Source organism: Budorcas taxicolor, chromosome 20 (genome assembly GCF_023091745.1).
Source record: "Budorcas taxicolor isolate Tak-1 chromosome 20, Takin1.1, whole genome shotgun sequence".
Lineage (NCBI taxonomy): Eukaryota > Metazoa > Chordata > Mammalia > Artiodactyla > Bovidae > Budorcas > Budorcas taxicolor.
The window spans coordinates 23,672,690-23,692,193 of record NC_068929.1 but is presented as its reverse complement, the minus strand read 5'-3'; the positions used below and the strand labels follow the sequence as shown (position 1 = coordinate 23,692,193).

Sequence of the window (19,504 nt, the reverse complement as noted above, 5' to 3'; positions counted from 1 at the left end):
AGTATTCTTATCCTATTCTCTTTCTATATTTTTTAGGTTTTGGGGCCATACTGCAGAGCTAGTGGTATCTTAGTCCTTCAACTAGGGATGAATGAACCTGGGCCCTGACAGTCAAAGTGCTGAATCGAAACCACTGGACTGCCAGGAAATTTCCTGTTCTGTTTATAATTGCAGTGTGGCTCTTTTAAACTCTCCCCCATATTCTCAAGCTGCCCCATCCTCTTTCCTTTAGTTATCAATGGCTATACTTTCTTTTTTTACTGAAGTACAGTTGATTTAGAATGTTGTAACAATCTCTGCTATACAGCAAAGTGAGTCAGTTATAGACATATACTCTTTTTTATAGTGTCTACTTGCATGAAAAAGTAGATATTATAAACCATCAATTCTCTAAATATTTCACCCATCCATCTCCAAATTTGTATTTCCTCTTTTCACTTTTTTTCATTGTTCTAAAGAATGCAGTACTTGTCTGCACTACTTTTCCAGGGTTAGCCCCTTCACTTGAGCCCATGATCTTACTTTTGGCAGCAGCTACAACTCCATACTTAACCCTTGTGTCCCTCACCTTACCTGTTCTGAATTAAAATAATAAATTCCCTTGAACTCAATTCTCTCTCAAGCAACTTTAATTCTCTTTTCCCTTTTAACTTACTAACCTTTTAAAGAGATGCTTGCACTTGCTGATATCTCCACTTTCAATTCAACCCTCCACTAACTCTATTCTATTTCTACTACCCCACCAAGATGCTTCTATTTCTACTACCCCACTAAGATGCTTCTTCCAGTGGTCTTCCCAAACTTAGTCACTGCAAAGAGTAACTGGTTCTTCGAATTTCTCCTGATCTTCTGCAGTGTTGCTTCTGCTCTCTGCCCTTTTCCTTTGACTGTTGCCTTGTTCCTCCTATAGCTCCAGCCCCACTGTGTAGAAGTCAAATTCCTTATGCTGTCTGCTTTCTACCCTGTCCCTATGTCAACATCATTGTTCATTTACAAGTTTGGGGTCAAAACTTCAGCATTCTCTTTGGTTCTCCTTGCCCACTGGTTGTTTGCACACACACACACACACACAGACACACGCACACACACACACACGCGCGCACACACACACACACACACACACACACACACACACACATGCAGCCTCCTGCCTCTGGATTAAACTGTCATCCCACCCCAACTCCTTTGCGGGCACATACACACACACAGCTTTGCCCACTGGTTGTCTACACACACACACTCATGCACACACACGCACCCCTTGCCTCTGGATTAACTGTCATCCCACCTCAACTCCCTTGACCTGGCCCTCCATCGTATTAAGCCTGTTTTGTTTCTATGAATTTTAACATGAACGATTTCCCTGTAATCACTTCACTTTACTCAATCACTCAACAATAGAGTAATCAGAAGCAATAAAAACATGAATGGGATCACGTGACCCTAGCTAAACACCTCTGTGATTGTATTCCAGTCTTTCTCTCTTGTCACGTTTTCCTACCCACACCAATCAAACTGTCATTCTTTAACTGAGCCATGATTCTCCTCACCCCACATTATCCAAATGTTGCCCTCTTGGCCTGGCTTTCCCTGGTTGGCAAACTCTCCTTCTCCTCTCCTTTTCTCTTGTAGTTTTGTAAATGCCTCAAAGATGGTGCTTCTCACATTTTATGACAAAAGTCTAAACTATCAGCCCTCCTGCCCTGCCTCTTCTCCTACCCCATGCAGACTGGAAGCTATGAATACACCTAGTTGCTCAGTATTTTTATTACGTGTGAATGAATAAATGACCATCTTAAATTTCAGACCTAAGAAAACAAGACAAAAATAACAGAAATAGGACCAATGGGAAAAGGAAGTTGTTTTGTAATAAAGAAGAGTGGACACCATCAATACAATGAATTAATGACGAATATGTACTAACTGCGGCCTCCCAGATGGCTCCGTGGTAAAAGAATCTGCCTGCCAATACAGGAGATGCTGGTTTAATCCCTGGATGGGAAGATCCTCTGGAGGAGGAAATGGCAACCCTCTGCAGTATTCTTACCTGGAGAATCCTATGGACAGAGAAGCCTGGTGGTCTACAGTCTAGGGCATTGAAAACAGCAGGACACGACTGAGCACGCAGGCACTCATGCATGCATGTGAGTGTGAAGGAGCAGCTGAACAAGGAAGTCTAAATCTCTAGCAGGCAATGAGGCGCTATAGTTCTGGAGCTCAACTGAGGCCTCAGGGCCAGCGATACTGAGCAGTAAGTCATCCGATGAAAGCTGATAGCTGAGCACACACATTAAAGAATTTTCCAAAGCAGAGAGAAAAGGGTCCGCATCTCTGTGTTGGCGATAATATGTTAAGGGGTGATAAGCAGAATCAGTGAAGAAGAGGGCTCTGAGCAGGAGGGAAGAGGGCACACAACAGTGATGGGAGCTAGATTAAATGCACCTTGCGCAGTTAAAGGAAATCACCTTTCCTCTGATAACTGGCACCATGACTTTACTTTATGGGTGATTGATAAATATTATCTGAATTGGGATGATTTTCAGAGGTCAATATGAATTCAAGGTACATTTCAGAATATTAAGGCAACACAACATGTAAGGATATACAGCAAGTAGATGTGGATCTTGGAGTGGGATTGGAAGAATGTGGGGAGATGTAATTATGGAATAAGTTTCACTGCCAAAAAAGCAGATTAAAAAGGAGAGTAAATTGGGTAGTTTTTGAAAGATGGTGGAGACAGGTGCACAGAGGTAGGTAATGACATACTCTTACCTGTAGCCTGCAAGGACAACAATTAGGACTTAAAAAATGTTTTTTCACTAATTATTTGACATAAAACCTGGCATTTCATAACATTATTAGCTATTTGAGATTAAGAACCCTGTCTTAGAGTTTTCTTTTATCTCCTGTAACTGTCAAACAAAGACAGTTACAAAATGGGAATTTTGTAATTCAGAACCTGATTCAAAGTGATTGTACTTTAGTTGCTCATTCCTAGGGAGAAGAGAGTATCATCATTTTATAACTATTAATAAATGGCAACCAAGAGCCATTTCATTTCTAGAATCTCATGTAGACCTATTGGGATAACCTAACGACCTGTTAGAATACCAAGAATAACACTAGACATTCAGGGACCCCATACATTCTTCTAAGATGCACCGCAACCTATCCTGAGCTTTTGAGATGGTGCCGTGAGAAGATGCTATTGTTATTGGACGGATGTATATGCAGAAGAGGAAACTGGACATTAACTCTACACAGAGGCAGAGTGATCTTAAATGACAGCAAAGGTACTGAGTAAGAGTCAGGTCCTATTTAGAAGCCTCCAGAAACTAGAAAACTAAAGAACACTAGAATAAACAGGAATGGAATGTGCTGAGAAAATGAGCTAATGATGGTATGTGATCTGTAAACCAGCTTATCTGTTTTAATTACTTTCCAAGCTGTGCCATGTCTTAAACGATATTCAAGCCTGTCCAATGTTTTCTCTACTTGCCTCCAGTGATTAATATTCCAAAAATGGTTTAATTTAGGCAACCCTCCACAAAGATCTCTCAAATGAGCCAGCAAACCAGTGCTAACATCAGTGTGGTACATCAATGAAGATGCATTCAAAGAGACATACATGCTAATATCATGGGGACTTGCAAACTGAGTTTAAAGCTTTTCAAAATATTCAGAAAGATTCACATGGTTAGGTAGCTAAATCTCAGCCAGGTCCTACATGACTATAAGCTAATGTTGTCAGTGTAAAGGCCTCCATTAAAAATTTAATTTTCACTTTTCCCAGACAATGTATTCTCTAGGAAAAATAAATGTCCTATCAAGAGTGAGAGCATATACAAATTCAATCTACTGCTTATCTTCAGTTTATACAATTTTGCCCATCATCCTTTTTAAATTAGAGAATGATGCAGTTGAGCAAACATCATTGGTTTTATCAACTCTAGAGAGAAATTTACTTGGTTTCCTCTAAGAGTTTCCTTGTCACTTTGCTAAGCCTCATACTTACATGTCACTGGCAATGGAGGAGTTCCGGGACATGGACTTTGGCGAGAGGTCATAATCGCTGTCGGAGCGGTACAGGAAGGACTCCCGACGCTGACTGTGGACAAAATTTGCTTGGAGAATCAGCCCAGATCCTGGGCTGGTCATGGGATCCAAGGGACTCCGCCCCGAAGATGTGCCATTATCCACATCGAAACTGTAAACAAGGAAGAAAAGGATGACATTGCTGTGAATTGCACGCTGATGTTTTAATAATGGGAGATTTCATTTTAGGAAGTAACAATAGGAAACCTAGCAGCTGATTCCTTTTGTTAAAAAAAATTATAGTACCAGAATACACAAAAGAAAAATAACACACTGACTTCATACACTTGCCTTCCCAAGCTTTTGAGTATTTCTGCTAACTGACCAGATATGATACATAGATCTCTCTGAACTCAATCTCAGTTAAAAAGGAGCCATTCTGCAAAGACTGGTTGTCCTTAGAAGTCCTTTTATATAGTAATTTACTAAATATTTGGGTTCAATTCAACAAGTGCTCATGACATGTCTAATATGCTTGTTTCCCCAAAGCTGAGCTTCTCTGGAGTAGCTTCTCCATTCCTACCAACATCTATCGAATCACAAATTTCTGTTGTAGCCACTTCCCTCCATCCCCACTGCCAATATATTAAGTTCAAGATTCCATCAACTCTCACTTATATTATTATAAGAGTTTTAAAAGTAGTCTCTTGAATCCATTTTTCATCCTGTATGACTCTCCTTAAAATGTAAACCTGACTATGTAATTCATCAGCTAGAAATCTTTCAGTAGCTCACTGTTGTCCTCAGAATAAAGGTCACATTCCTTGGCTAAACTGACAGAGTCATGGGCATCTGTCCTCAAGGACAATGAGCCCTTTCCCCAACCTTGACATGCAATACTCTCCCATCGAGCAGTTCACGTTCCCTTCATACTCAACCACCACCTCCCTGTCTCAGGGTCTCACTACCTAACCTTCTTCTCCCCAGTTCCTCGGCACTACACTCTCCTGCCTAACTATTATTCATCCTTGATGACTTAGCCTCCACTGGAAATACTGATTTGATACCCCAGAGCTTCATGAGATGCCCTTCCTCTGCACCCCCAAGACTCATTCCTACTCCCTACTGGTGGCGTTTATAAGGAGCTGGAAATAATTACCATGCAATCTCCATTCCTAGACTGTGAGCTGAGAATGAAGATTCTAGGTTTTCTAAGTACTCACATGGCACTTCAGAAAAGTGGTTTGAACTAGTGATCAAGTGAATGAAGGCACAATGCTCAGCAATACATAGAGCCTGGCGAGAAAAGAACTACAGATGCCACTCTTGATATCACACACTTTATAACCGAGATAAACTTTCTACAGAGTTTTTCTAGTCAAGCATCAACCAGTATTAAAATGAAGTCAACTCTTGTGCGTTCCTATAAGAAGAGGATGTTAGCTCACGACAGCCCAGCCAGTATGTGGTTTAAAAACTTGTTAAATGAGTAAATGAATGAATGAATTCAAGCTCAGTTGTTATCAATGTTTTCCCCATTAGAATCTTTATCGAAACTATCAACTAGCTAGTTTTTAAATATTCTTTTGCTCCTGGAAGTGATTAATAATAGTATTATGACCCAAAGACTGAAGGCCAAAGTGGAAGAATTATCCAGATACTTGATGTTTCATGAATCACCTATGATTTTATGACCAAATGAGAACACTGACTCTAAATCAATCTGTCTAGTAGAAAGCACACACACACACACACACACACACACACACACAGAGGAAAAACTCAAAATCTAGCTTAGCCAGTCACAAACACGTTTTTCAATTCAAAATTTTCTTAGAATTTTGTCACTTTACAGATGCATTTATTTGGTCCTTAAAAGACACTGAGATTATCTACTTGAACAGATTCATTTCGTAGACGAGGATACCAGCTCCTAGAAAGGTTAATTGACCAAAGTTACCAAGCTAACTTCCCTGGTGGGTCAGAGGTTAAAGTGTCTGCCTGGAATGCGGGAGACTCGGGTTCAATCCCTGGGTCGGGAAGATCCCCTGGAGAAGGAAATGGCAACCCACTCCAGTACTCTTGCCTGGAGAATCCCATAGAGGGAGAAGCCTGGTAGGCCACAGTCCATGGGGTCGCAAAGAGTCGGACACGACTGAGCGAGAAACTATTACTACCAAGCTAACTGGATTATCTACTAGTCCTGAAGTTCTCCCAGCTATAATGCATAATCGTATAAACCACAAATGTGCGTTAGCAAGGAAAAGAAAGTGAAAGTCGCTCAGTCCGACTCTTTGCGACCCCATGGAATAGTCCATGGAATTCTCCAGGCCAGAATACTGGAGTGGGTAGCCTATCTGTTCTCCAGGAGATCTTCCCAACCCAGGAATCGAACCCAGGTCTCCTTCACTGCATGTGGATTTTTCACCAGCTGAACTACTAGGGAAGTCCTAGGTGACACCCAAAAATGGACATCTGTTCCACATGGACAGACACTTCACGCATCTGGGATTTTAGCAATCCTGAGGAAGGCCAGAGGGAAAGGGTTTCTAATTATTAAAGAGACTTATACCAGATCTCTGGCACGTTCTTCTTGGATATGCTTAACTCAAGAAGCATTTATTAAATACCTGCCATGAGCACACTGAGTTACAAAAATAAAGGCAATGCGATTAATCCAGGCAGGGATATCTAAGAAATGTTCAGAGAAGAATGGTATTTAAAGAGGGATTTTGAAGGCATTCAGTATACAGTTGAAAGATATAAAAGACCCCTGCTTCGGGAGAGGATAAAGGGTGATTTCTGCTCTAAGGAGATAGTCATGGCAGCTCTTCAGCATGAGGAGGTTTTAATGTGAACATATAAAACACATGTTTATGCTGATTTCCCTTCAATATAAAAATGCGCTTACTGTTTTAAAAAATAAAAGATAAGTACCCTTTTCACACCATCCAGAAACAGAAGTATAAGAGCTATTGGAGCATGGTTTGTGGTTCAGTTTCTCTCAGTTCACCTGAGGAAATACCAATATTACTCCCAAATCAGTAATTTGTATTATTATTATGTTTTCAATTAAATCAAGAAAGTCTTAATTAAAAAAAACTTCTCCACTCTCAGTTTTGTAAAAAATACTGCTAAGTATCTTTAAAATTTTAACTTTTTTTTTTACAGTTATATTACCTATTAACACCAAACATTTATTAATAGGTCATAAAACACTTGATACAGGATAGTTCATGGGCTTTGACAGTTTTCTTGGCAGGTTGTAGTATAACAATTTGTCCACTGGAGGGAGATCTTTTTCTTAAGGAAAATCTATTATAAATAAACGTAAAAGTCAAAGCTATTTATTTCTTTTTTTTTTTTTTTAAGATTCATGAAAACAACCTTTTAAATATTTTTTAAAAATCTCTTATAGGTCCATAGGAAGTGATTACCAAATATCGATAAAAACACATTAGCCTAAGAAATATTATTAGCTTTACAGATTAATGCTGCTAAGTCCCGTCAGTCGTGTCCGACTCTGTGCGACCCCATAGACGGCAGCCCATCAGGCTCTGCTGTCCCTGGGATTCTCCAGGCAAGAACACTGGAGTGGGTTGCCATTTCCTTCTCTAGTGCGTGGAAGTGAAAAGATAAAGTGAAGTCGCTCAGTTGTGTCCAACTCTTTGCGACCCCATGGACTGCAGACCACCAGGCCCCTCCGTCCATGGGATTTTCCAGGCAAGCATACTGGAGTGGGTTGCCATTGCCTTCTCCACTTACAGATTAAAAATGACCTAAAAATGGTCACTGTTAGTAGGTATTCACTCTTACTTTTTTTAAAAAATGAGCTCTTTTATAAATATTAGAACTGAGGATCTTCTCCTGAAAGAGATTAGGTTGAAAACACATCAAGGCAGTAATTCATTCAGTGGATAGCAAATTAACTGAGATTTTATTTAGGCTGAAAATATGGATGATTTCAAATAAGCTACTCATTTTTGAAATGTAACTATAAACAATGTCATGGTATTATTAATAAAACAAGTAGGAGATGAGGGGTAACCCTAACCTTAGATGTTGGTACCAAAGAGGTCAGTTGTGAATTTGCCAAAGAATGTGTTTAATATAATGAATGAATTTTAATTTTTAATATAATGAATCCTCCTTTGACTCACTGCCAACTAGATGGAGTCCAAGGATAAGACTGGACTGCAAGGAGATCCAACCAGTCCATCCTAAAGGAAATCAGTCCTGAATATTCACTGGAAGGACTGTGCTAAAGCTGAAACTCCAATAGTTTGGCCACCTGATGCGAAGAACTGACTCATTGAAAAGACTCTGATGCTGGGAAAGATTGAGGACAGAAGGAGAAGGGGACGACAGAGGATGAGATGGTTAGACGCCATCACCGACTCAATGGACATGAGTTTGGGTAAACTCCGGAGTTGGTGATGGACAGGGAGGCCTGGCATGCTGCAGTTCATGGGGTCGCAAAGAGTCAGACATGACTGAGCGACTGAACTGAACTGAAGGATAAGATTAGCAGAAGTTTGGGAAAGTAAGTACAGAGGTAGGGAGAGTGAGAGCATCTGAGTATAATGATGATGGTGAGAATAATAATCACAATGATGATAATAAAACATCTAGAACACTCTAGGAATTGTGCTGTGTGTTATATATATGGTATCTCATTAAATCCCCACAGTAACCCTTTGAAGTAGGCACTATATTTTCCATTTGATCAATGAGGAATCTCTGTCACAAAGAACTGACTCTATGTTAAGTGACACGTTCAAGACCATACAGTTTGAAAGTGGGTTTTAAACTCAAGCTTTCTGATTTCAGGTCCTGGGAGAATGGCCCTATGTTTATGTCTCTATTGCAAAGACTCCTGCTATTTGTAACAAAAATAGAAAAAGAAAAAAAAAAAACAACAACTCTTAGGTTCCTAACCTTGACAGAATTTCAAATGTTAACTCATTGAAAGTAACATTCTGATCAATTTATGGATCAAGCATGCCAAGGCTAATTCTGGGGCTTGGTCTTTATGACCCTCAGTTTTGAAATTCGTAAGACCCCTATTTTTCCAGTTATGAACACAATGGTAAGGTGCAAAAGAGTCTCTGTTATAACCCCTGTGGTAGGTTTCTTTCCAGAGTCTGAGAGCTCATTCGGAACAGGGAGGGTTGGTGAGTCTGCAGCAGGTAGAGGGGTGGTAAAGAGTTGTGGCCCTGCCAGCCTGCTGCAGTTAGAACTGCTGAAGGCTGTGTGCACTGGGCACTACTCATGACCATTCACTCCACTCAGGACCCTTTCTGTGGAACCTGCCAACAACAAAAAAACCCCAAAGAGAATACAAGCAAATTGACCAACCAACCAAACTGCTCCCCAGCTCTCTACATTGTTCTGAATCAGCACAATTACTGGACTACATGTCCTGATCCACCTTCCATTTGGCCTCCTTCACTATTCCCACACTTTGTGTTTCCTGACCTTGCAATCATCGGTCCACTTAGGGCCATTTCTCTCTTTTTTGCCTTATTTTAGACACTGCTCCCCTGGTTTATGCATTTTGCATCTCTTCTTGCCCATAATGTGGAGTCTCTCCTGAATCATGGTTCTGCTGTTTTCATGGATGAACAGCTCATCTCATGTTGCCTGGCCATCAGGACCTTACAGTGATCCCCAGCATGGAGCTGGATGGAAGTAAGACTCGTGAAGAGTCCAGTGGGGCCGCTTCAGGGAGCCCCAAAGTAAAGATGTCCCATTAACAAAGCATCTCTGAAGAGCTCCAACAGGGAAGACCCTGGAGAGAACCCAGTAGCTGCTGAACGCTGGAGGGAATGATGAAAGCCTCCACTCATGCCATGAACATCCCAGAGCTGCTTCTGTCGCTTTGTATTAACAACAAGGGTGCACTGACAACAGAGATCTTCCCACTGGGAGGTGGGGAGATAACCAAAAATATTCTAGGACATTCACTCGGGAATTAGAAAGCAAAGCAAAGCAAAGTTCAGTCACTCAGTCATGTCCAACTCTGCGACCCCATGAACCACAGCATACCAGGCCTCCCTGTCCATCACCAACTCCCAAAGTCCACCCAAACCCATGTCCATTGAGTCGGTGATGCCATCCAAACATCTCATCCTCTGTCGTCCCCCTCTCCTCCTGCCTTCAATCTTTCCCGGCATCAGGGTCTTTTCAAATGAGTCAGCTCTTCACATCAGGTAGCCAAAATACTGGAGTTTCCATTTCAACATCAGTCCTTCCAATGAACGCCCAGGACTGATCTCCTTGAAGATGGACTGGTTGGATCTCCTTGCAGTCCAAGGGACTCTCAAGAGTCTTCTCCAACACCACAGTTCAAAAGCATCAATTCTTCTGCACTCAGCTTTCTTTATAGTCCAACTCTCACATCCATACATGACCACTGGAAAAACCATAGCCTGACTAGACAATGTCTCTGCTTTTTAATATGTTGTCTCAGTTAGAAAACATGGTCTAAATTTCAAATCATGGTTCTACCACTTTTCTAGTTGTATGCTCTTAGGCAGTTACTGTACTAAGCCTCCCTTTCCTGATAAGGACAATTATAGTATCTAGTTTCAGGGCCCTATGTAATGTTTAGAAAGCATTTAGCACACTGCCTGGCAGCTAGCACTTCCCAATATATGGGATCTATTGTTACTCAATTGTTATTACTCTTTTGCTCTGAGGGTGACTTTCATCCAGATTGTTCCTGAGCATGCTGCCTTGGGAAGAACCTACTGGGGAGCGTGGGGTAGGGGAGAGAGGGAACTGAGGGCTGGAATCGACCTTGGCAATCAATGCGGTGACAGGTGCTGGAGCCAGACTGCTCTCACAACTTGAGCTGCTTTTACAGCTTAGCTGTGTGTCTCCACCCCACTCTGTAATTCCAGTGTGATAACATCCGGGGAGAGGGTGGAGACTGTTGATTTTTCTCTAGATATTCCTCACTGAAGAAAAAGAATAATTTCCTGCTAGGAACGTGAAAGGTGTGGAAATCCCAACATCCTGGGTGGGGCTCCAGGCAAAAAGAATAAGCAGGAATAGTCCTTCAGATACCAGGCCACTGGATGTAGCTTGGTACCTATATTTGCTGCACAATTACACTGCTGTTTACTTTCCTATACCTGACTTTTTTGCATATGGTAGCCCATGCCGTTGGCTCTATGACGGAATCCATTTTGGTGCTTTACCATTCAGGATGAGGGGGCTGATTTGCCCCCAAGCTTAATGAAATGTAAGCAGAGTTGGATAATTATTTAAAATTTTTTTTCTCTCTATAACAAGTGTTTTACCCACTGTTATCAATACTACAAGGCTACGAAACCTGTTTCTAACCAACACCAGTGATATTTTCCATTCAGGTATTTCTTACAGATCTAATACCTTCTCTGGAGTAAAGAAAATACTGCTTCTTCCAATTCCCTACCTTAATGTTTACTTTGCTAGGGTTATCTATAGAGATGAGATTGTAGAAAACAGCATTTTACAAAGAGGTGCATGAATGGCGATTTTCCTCAGATCAATCCCAAAACTCCATTTCAAATTTGCATAGGACATCATGAGAGCGCCTAGTATTCGGGACGTTAGTAAATTAGAAAGTGAGTGACACTGTGCATGTTACCTTGCATAATATGTGTATTTGCATGAAGGATGTGTAATTTTACCCTTTGTTTTCACAGTTCATTTTTTATAAACAAAAGCCTGACACAAACGGGAAAGCTGCACGCTTCTTTATGGGTAGAAATACCAAATGACCTCAGGGAACACAGGATTTGTTTCTGACATGCTCATGACACTCCTGAGTTGCAGAGACCAACATAGAGTCAAGTTGAAAATGATGGCGTGAGTTTAATGTTTGGGTTGGAGGCCAAAAGGGACAAGCTGGACTTGCTTTGTAAGTTTTTGCCAAACGGGATGGCAAAAGGTCGATTTTTCTAAAATGTTCAATCTAAAATTTAAAAAGCTCAAACTCAGAATTATTTTACTTGAGGTTTACAGATGATTTTTTTTTAATTATTGAAGTATGGTTGATTTGTGATGCTGTGTTACTTTCTGCTGTACAGCAAAGTGATGCAGTTATACACATAAATATATACATTTTTTAATATTCTTTTTCATTATAGTTTACCATGGCATACCACATATAGTACTCTGTGCTATACAGTAAGAGCCGTTGTTTTTCCATTCTATAGATAAAGGTTTACATTTATTAACCCCAACCTCCCACTCCATCCCTCCCTCAAACCACTCCCTCTCCACAGCAACCACCAGTCTACTTTCTGTGTCTATGACTCTGTTTCATAGATGCTAAGTCGCTTCAGTCATGTCCGACTCTTTATGACCCTACGGACTGTAGGTCGCTAGGCTCCTCTGTCTGTGGGATTCTCCAGGCAGGAATACTGGAGTGGGTTGCCATGCTCTCCTCCAGGGGATCTTCCTGACCCAGAGATCAGACCTGCATCTCATGTCTCCTGCACTGGCAGGCAGGTTCTTTATTACTAGCACCACCCGGGAAGCCCCTGTTTCATAGATAGGCTCATTTAAATTTGTGTCATATTTTAGAATCCACATATAAGTGATATCATATGGTATTTGTCTTTGTGACTTTTTTCACTTAGTAGGATAATCTCAGCCTCTTCTATCCCTGGTTGTTCCTTGAACACATGTGAGCACTCCCTGCCCAGAGCCTTGGCATCAGCCAGAATATTCTTGACCCAGGTACCAGTCCAATGCCACCTGCATGAGGAGATATTCCCAGACTACTCTACTGAAAATTGCCACTCTAATCTAGCCTTTCCTAGCCTCCTAGTGAGAGAAACTCTTGTATGTTGTTGAAGGAAATGTTCGTTAGTATGGTCACTATGGAAAGCAGTATGGAGGTTCCTCAAGAAATTAATAGAACTACCATATGAATCAGCAATTCCAATTCCAGGTACATAATATCCAAAGGAAATAAAGCCACTATCTTGAAGAGGTATGTTCACTGTAGCACTATTTACAATAGTCAAGATATGGAAACAGCCTAAGAGTCCAATGACTAATGAATAGACAAATACACACACATATATGGAATGAATATTATTCAACTATAAAAAAGAGAAACAAATTCTGCTGCTTAAAATAACATGGATGAATTTTGAGGGCAATCACACTAAGTTAATAGGTCAGAAAGAGAAAGACAAATACTGTATGATCCGATTTATATGCATAATCCAAAAGAAGCCCACAGACAACAGAGAATAGATCAGTGGTTGTTGGGGGTCGGGAGAAGGGGGTAAGAGAAATGGGTAATGGTGGTTAAAGGGTAGAAGCTTCCAGTAGTAAGATGGATAAGGGAAGAGGGATATAATGTACAACACTGCAACTATAGTTAATACAGCACAGAATTTGAAAATTGCTTAGAGTATATTTTTAAAGCTTTCACCACACACACAGCTGTCACTATTTGAGGTGATGAATGTGTTAAAACCTTTTTGTGGTCATCATTTTGCAATATATACAATACAGAATCACTACTTGTACACCTTAAACTTACATAATGTCATATGTCAATGATATCTCAATAAAGCTACAAAAAAATAAAGCAGCCATATAAAAAAATAGGATTTGCCACCATTTAATAGAATCTGTCTTGAACATTTTCCTGTCTGCCCTCCAGTCAGCCATGGAATCAGGGGTAGGAACCTGGTTTCAAGGCACTTTGAGAGTCTGTTTTGAGAAAAGTAATGCCCCTCCAAGTTCTTACTTTTGCAAATTTTACAAAATCTATAACTATGTGGTTATTAAGCCTTTCTTCTAGAATTTAGAATGGAGCCCAGCCAGTGAAGGGCTCTAAGCTTGATCTTCATTAGTTTCCCTGGGCATTTGAGGCCATAACAGAATGGGAAAGGACAGGGAAACAATGGAATGACTGAAAATGGGAACGTGGCATCGTATTTTTTTCCTAAAAGATATATTATTATTAAGGCTAGTTTTTTTCCTAATTCTTTTTTTTTTTCTTTCTTTTTTTTTGATAGCCAAAAAGTTTCCAAAGCGTACCCATACTTTTTATAACTTTGCTTATACGCTATGCTCCTTCTTCCAGATGAGTGATCCCACCTAGGATGCTAGAATCACTTTGAATGTCTGAGAAGGATCTTTTTTAAACCATATGTCTCTACAGAGATCATGATTTTCTCTTTGAGAAGTGGACTTTAAAACGTGGTTCTCAATCTCATTTCTGGCTATTCACTTATTTAGACTTATTAAGAATTAATTTTCAAATGGCTTAATTGGATGAATAATAATGATCAAATATTAATAGGTCCTTTGTGAAAGTATCATTAAATATCATATATTAAGTAGATTAAATGTCTAGATAAGTCTATAATAACTGAATACAAAAACTGTAATAGTTCTACCAAAATTGCCTTTAAAAATATAAGGCAAATCTGACTCTTTGCCACTATTGAATATGGAAATTTATACACCATGTTTTTCTCTGAGTCTGGACTCTCCCTCAAACAAGTCAGGAAACAATTAACCAAGCCATACTATTAAATCTATTTTGGAGAAGTGATATCACTCAGTTTCCAACCTCAATGATCCAAACAGATGGGTTTTTCCACTTTAATGAAAGTAGAGGAAAACAGGGAAGGGCTTCAGAGAGCCGTGTGGCCTGAATTAGATACCATTTCTTCAATGTCACCATGGTAGAGCAATTGTAAGAATGTTCTGATGGTTATACATGCTCAGTGCTTTCACAATTCTTTACAATATATCACAGAGAATAAAGACACAGAGTAAATGCCCACACCAAACAGCCTATGAGTCACTGTGCTATGAACCTACTGATATTTGCTTTCCTTTGTGATTTCTTATATGAGGTGAATCATACGAGCTTGCAAATGATCCTTCAAATGTTTTAAGACATTGGCATGGACTGCCAAACAGCTGTGGGACTGATCCACTCCAACAATGATTTTGAAGAGTAAAGATATATATTTTTTTATATTTCCTTGAAATGGTTGTATAATCCTGACTAAAGACAACACAACGTTGGAAAAACATAGAATTCAACAATCAAGGCCGTGAATATAGCAAATTATGCTCGCCACCTGCCAAATTCCAGTCTCTGCTTGTTCCTAGGCAGATAAGAAGTCCTCATTCCCATGCTTCTGCAATTAGATTTGGTCATGTAAGGGACAGATATGACCAGAAATCTCACATGCCACTTCCAGGACTGGCTCAGAATTCCTCCTGAGTGCCTGGCTATGGGCTGGTCTTTCTGCTTCTCTTAGTTGGATGCTGAAGGTTCTGCAGCGACACAGGATGGTAGGAACACAAATGAAAGGATCCTGGTCCCCAGATGACAGCAAGGAAGAGAGCTGCCCTGTTTTCCTACACACCACCCTAGATAGATAGTTGGTGAAAAATGAACTGACTTTAAAAAAAAAAAGGCACCCCATTGAGGCCCAAGTAAAACTCTGCCTCTTTAAATTCTACTGTATTCATACTTGGTTGAGATTTTTCTCTTTAACATTTCTTGGTTGTGCTTATTTTCATGAAGACATTTCTTATCATCTAGTGCTAAAGAAGTGTTGGAGAATGCGTTCATAGCCATTACACACAGTGGTGGCTGTTCTGTAAAGAGGGAAGGTATGGCTCTGTTTTGCATTGATGGAAATCAGGAAAGCTAGGGAGGACCAGTTGAACACGAGTCTGTCTGTGGATCAGAGACAAGGAGTTGCCTTCTCCAGGGATTTGGATCCATGCTCCAGTGGAGTCAATGAAGTCTTAGAAACTAGGCTTGTTTTGCTTTGAATGGGACTCCAGACCAAACTGACATTCTGAATCTATACGTTTCTAGGAGTATACGGACCAGAGTCTGAAAAAGAGTTCTAGAGATCTTGGGTAAGTTCATGACTTACCCAAATGTAGACTAGAACCACTCATCACCGTTCTCTAGTTCATTTGAATGGAATCAGAGCTGATTTGGTTTTTTGTACTGGGAATGATATAGGTTGATGCAGATGCCTAGGGCCATCCTTCATGTTCTAAACTCATAGACTAAATGCCCTTCTAAAGCCAGATAGTCTTCTCTAGGAGGAGGAGAGAAAGTTACCTGGGACATTCTCTGGGCTGTATGGCTTCAAACAAAATGGAGTGTTGTCTAGTTTGAGCTTCCATTCACTGAATATCAAGGCATTTTTGCTATGAAAAATATTTCATTGTAACCCTAGAGATCAAACTCAAATGATCAAATATGGTTGAAATTAAAATTTAAAGATCAGCAAATTATATGAATATGTTTGGTTTTATTTCTTCCAACATAAGTTTAAACATCTATTCTTTTTTATAGCTTAATGTATGAAAAATTATAGAATTTATTTTATAAGATACCTGTTCTGTACAGGCAAACACATTTTAAATTAGATTATCCACCAGTGGTACTGATTTTGTACAAGACAGGCTGGAGATTCCCTGGTGACTCACACAGTAAAGAATCTGCCTGCAATGCAGGAGACCTAGGTTTAATCCCTAGGTCATGAAGATCCCCTGGAGAAGGGAATGGCTACCTACTCCAACATTCTTTCCTGGAAAATTCCATGGATAGAGGAGCCTGGTGGGCTATAGAGTCCATGGAGTCACAAAGGGTCGGACACGACTGAGTGTCTAACACTTTCACTTTGAGGCTGGAGATTAAGGTTTATTTACATATTTACACTATGGTGATACAATGAAGTACTAAAATTTTACATGCCTGGAATCAAAACAAGTACAGTTCCTATTAAGAAATAATGTATCTGAGGATTCTGGCATGACCATCTACAGCCAGTTAGAGAAATCTTTGCTAGATTGAAAGGCTGTGCCATTACAAATGGCCTTGTTTACACTGTACTTAAGATATCGCCACATCCTGAAGGTGATAAAGTACCTAGTATTCATTAAGCACCTAGTATTGCCAGGCACCAATGTGGAGTTCCCTGGTGGCTCAGATTGTAAAGAATCTGCCTACAATGCAGGAGACATAGGTTCGATCCCTGGGTTGGGAAGATCCCCTGGAGAAGGGAGGTATTCTTGCCTGGAGAATTCCATGGAGAGAGAAGCCTGGCAGGCTACAGTCAATGAGGTCCCAAAGACTTGGACACAACTGAGTGACTAACACTTTTACTTCTTTTCACTTCACTGGGAAGAAATGGAGTGCATTGAGAAGACACAAATACTATAGTGGTTGCACTGAATTTCTACTCCTAAATTAAAATAAGACTTTTTTTTCCCTTCAGTACAACCAAATTCCTGGGGATAGTGTTCATAAATCCTATTGACGTGCCAAGTCCATAGTTGAGAAAAATACATGGCTGTCACTGCTGACCTCCTTTGCTTTGTTTTTTATTTGAGATCCTTTGCTATGTTTTTAAACTCTTTTAAAAGTCATATTTTACTTCTTTAGCTATAAAAATTCCTTTCATTTTCATGCAGTGATAGATCTCAAATATTTATATATAATCATCTGATTGTGCCAACTGGCCTCTTTTCTGGACGGATTCTATTCAATTTTGCGTGTTGTCTTTTTTTCATTTTTGCAGAATTTATTTTGTATAATCTTGTCTCCCATTTTGGATTATTTCCCATTTATACTCCTTTTAAAAAATGACTTATGCTTTTTTAATGAGGAGTCCAAAATGGTACATGAAGCTCTAAGTACAGTGTAAACAAGGCCATTTGTAATGGCACAGCCTTTCAATCTAGCAAAGATTTCTCTAACTGGCTATAGATGGTCATGCCAGAATCCTCAGATACATTATTTCTTAATAGGAATTGTACTTGTTTTGATTCCAGGCATGTAAAATTTTAGTACTTCATTGTATCACCATAGTGTAAATATGTAAATAAACCTTAATCTCCAGCCTCAAAGTGAAAGTGTTAGACACTCAGTCATGTCTGACCCTTTGTGACTCCATGGACTCTATAGCCCACCAGGCTCCTCTATCCATGGAATCTTCCAGGAAAGAATGTTGGAGTAGGTAGCCATTCCCTTCTCCAGGGGATCTTCCTGACCTAGGGATTGAACCTAGGTCTCCTGCATTGCAGGCAGATTCTTTACTGTGTGAGTCACCAGGGAATCTCCAGCCTGTCTTGTACAAAATCAGTACCACTGGTGGATAATCTAATTTAAAATGTGTTTGCCTTTACAGAACAGGTATCTTATAAAATAAATTCTATAATTTTTCATACATTAAGCTATAAAAAGAATAGATATCAGATGTTTAAACTTATGTTGGAAGAAAAAAACCCAAACATATTCATATATTTTGCTGATCTTTAAATTTTAATTTTGACCAGATTAAAAAAAAGGGGGGGAGGGGGCCAAGAAATGCAGATACTTCTTGAAATCAAAATCAGAGTTTCTGAAAGTATTCATTCAGTTGTGTTTTTCTTTTTTCTCCTCTAACTTTAAAACTTAAAAAAAAAATTCTTAAAATGTGATTTTACTCTTCTTCTTCTTTTCCTATAAAGTTTAGACCTAGAAATTAAATTTGACACAAGGAAAAAATCCAAACCACATGTATGCTTATTCTGTTCTTGGCTTCCTTGTACACAGCTGTCCTTTAAACTTGCAATGTAATTATGAGTTTGAATACTATGTTTGCCACTAATCCCACTAACGCACTTGGCCCTTCAGGCCACATGGAAATAATCTCTCTGGATGCCATGGGTGCTTCAGCCTTGTCCCTAAGCTCCATCTGTGCCTCTTGGTGAGCTGGACTACGATGACCCTTCCTGGGGAAACAGAAGAATCTCTCCCAAAGGCCCCTTCTTCCCGTGCCTGTCCCTCCTAGCCCCTCATTGTTTCTAAAGCCCCTCCATTGTCATGGTTCAGTGAAATTCACAGGGTGACCCTGGGCAATGGCAGCGGTGGGAAGGGTTGATGAGGCTTATCTTCATTTACAAAAAGAAACCAAGACTCAGGAAGGAGAGCAATGGTTTATCCAGAGTCTCATTGATTTAAGTGACTGAATTATGACTCAAACCAAAATCTTCTGGTCTTCCGACTAAAGACTTAAAAGGAGGATTGAACCACTGGATTAGTTTTAACTTCATAGAGTCTGAAACAAAAACACATTCTTTAATGTGCCCTATTAGAACTTACTTTGAGATATCATCTAGATGCCTTGAGCATAATGTTAAAAATCTTTGCATAGAACATGACATTTTGCTGACATGAAGGGATGTGTTTACCTATCTCTAAATATAAAAGTATGACAAAACCTGAAAGGAATTAAAATATGGGTCCTCTACTTTGTTGGACTTCCCTGGTGGCTCAGATGGTAAAACGTCTGCCTACAATGCGGAAGACCTGGGTTCAATCCCTGGGTCAGGAAGATCCTCTGGAGAAGGAAATGGCAACCCACTCCAGTACTCTTGCCTGGAAAATCCCATGGACAGAGGAGCCTGGTAGGCTGCTACAGTC

General features: G+C 40.0%; 1 protein-coding gene across 5 annotated transcripts in view; it reads right to left on the bottom strand.

Annotated features, from left to right (window-relative positions):
- PDE4D (phosphodiesterase 4D) overlaps positions 1-19,504 on the bottom strand; it is a 974,373-nt gene that overhangs the window by 225,747 nt on the left and 729,122 nt on the right. For all 5 annotated transcript variants that reach the window (XM_052659249.1, XM_052659253.1, XM_052659254.1 and 2 more), the window contains one exon: positions 4,016-4,207. In XM_052659249.1, the coding sequence (XP_052515209.1) occupies positions 4,016-4,207 (192 nt within the window). The remainder of the gene's footprint in view (positions 1-4,015; positions 4,208-19,504) is intronic.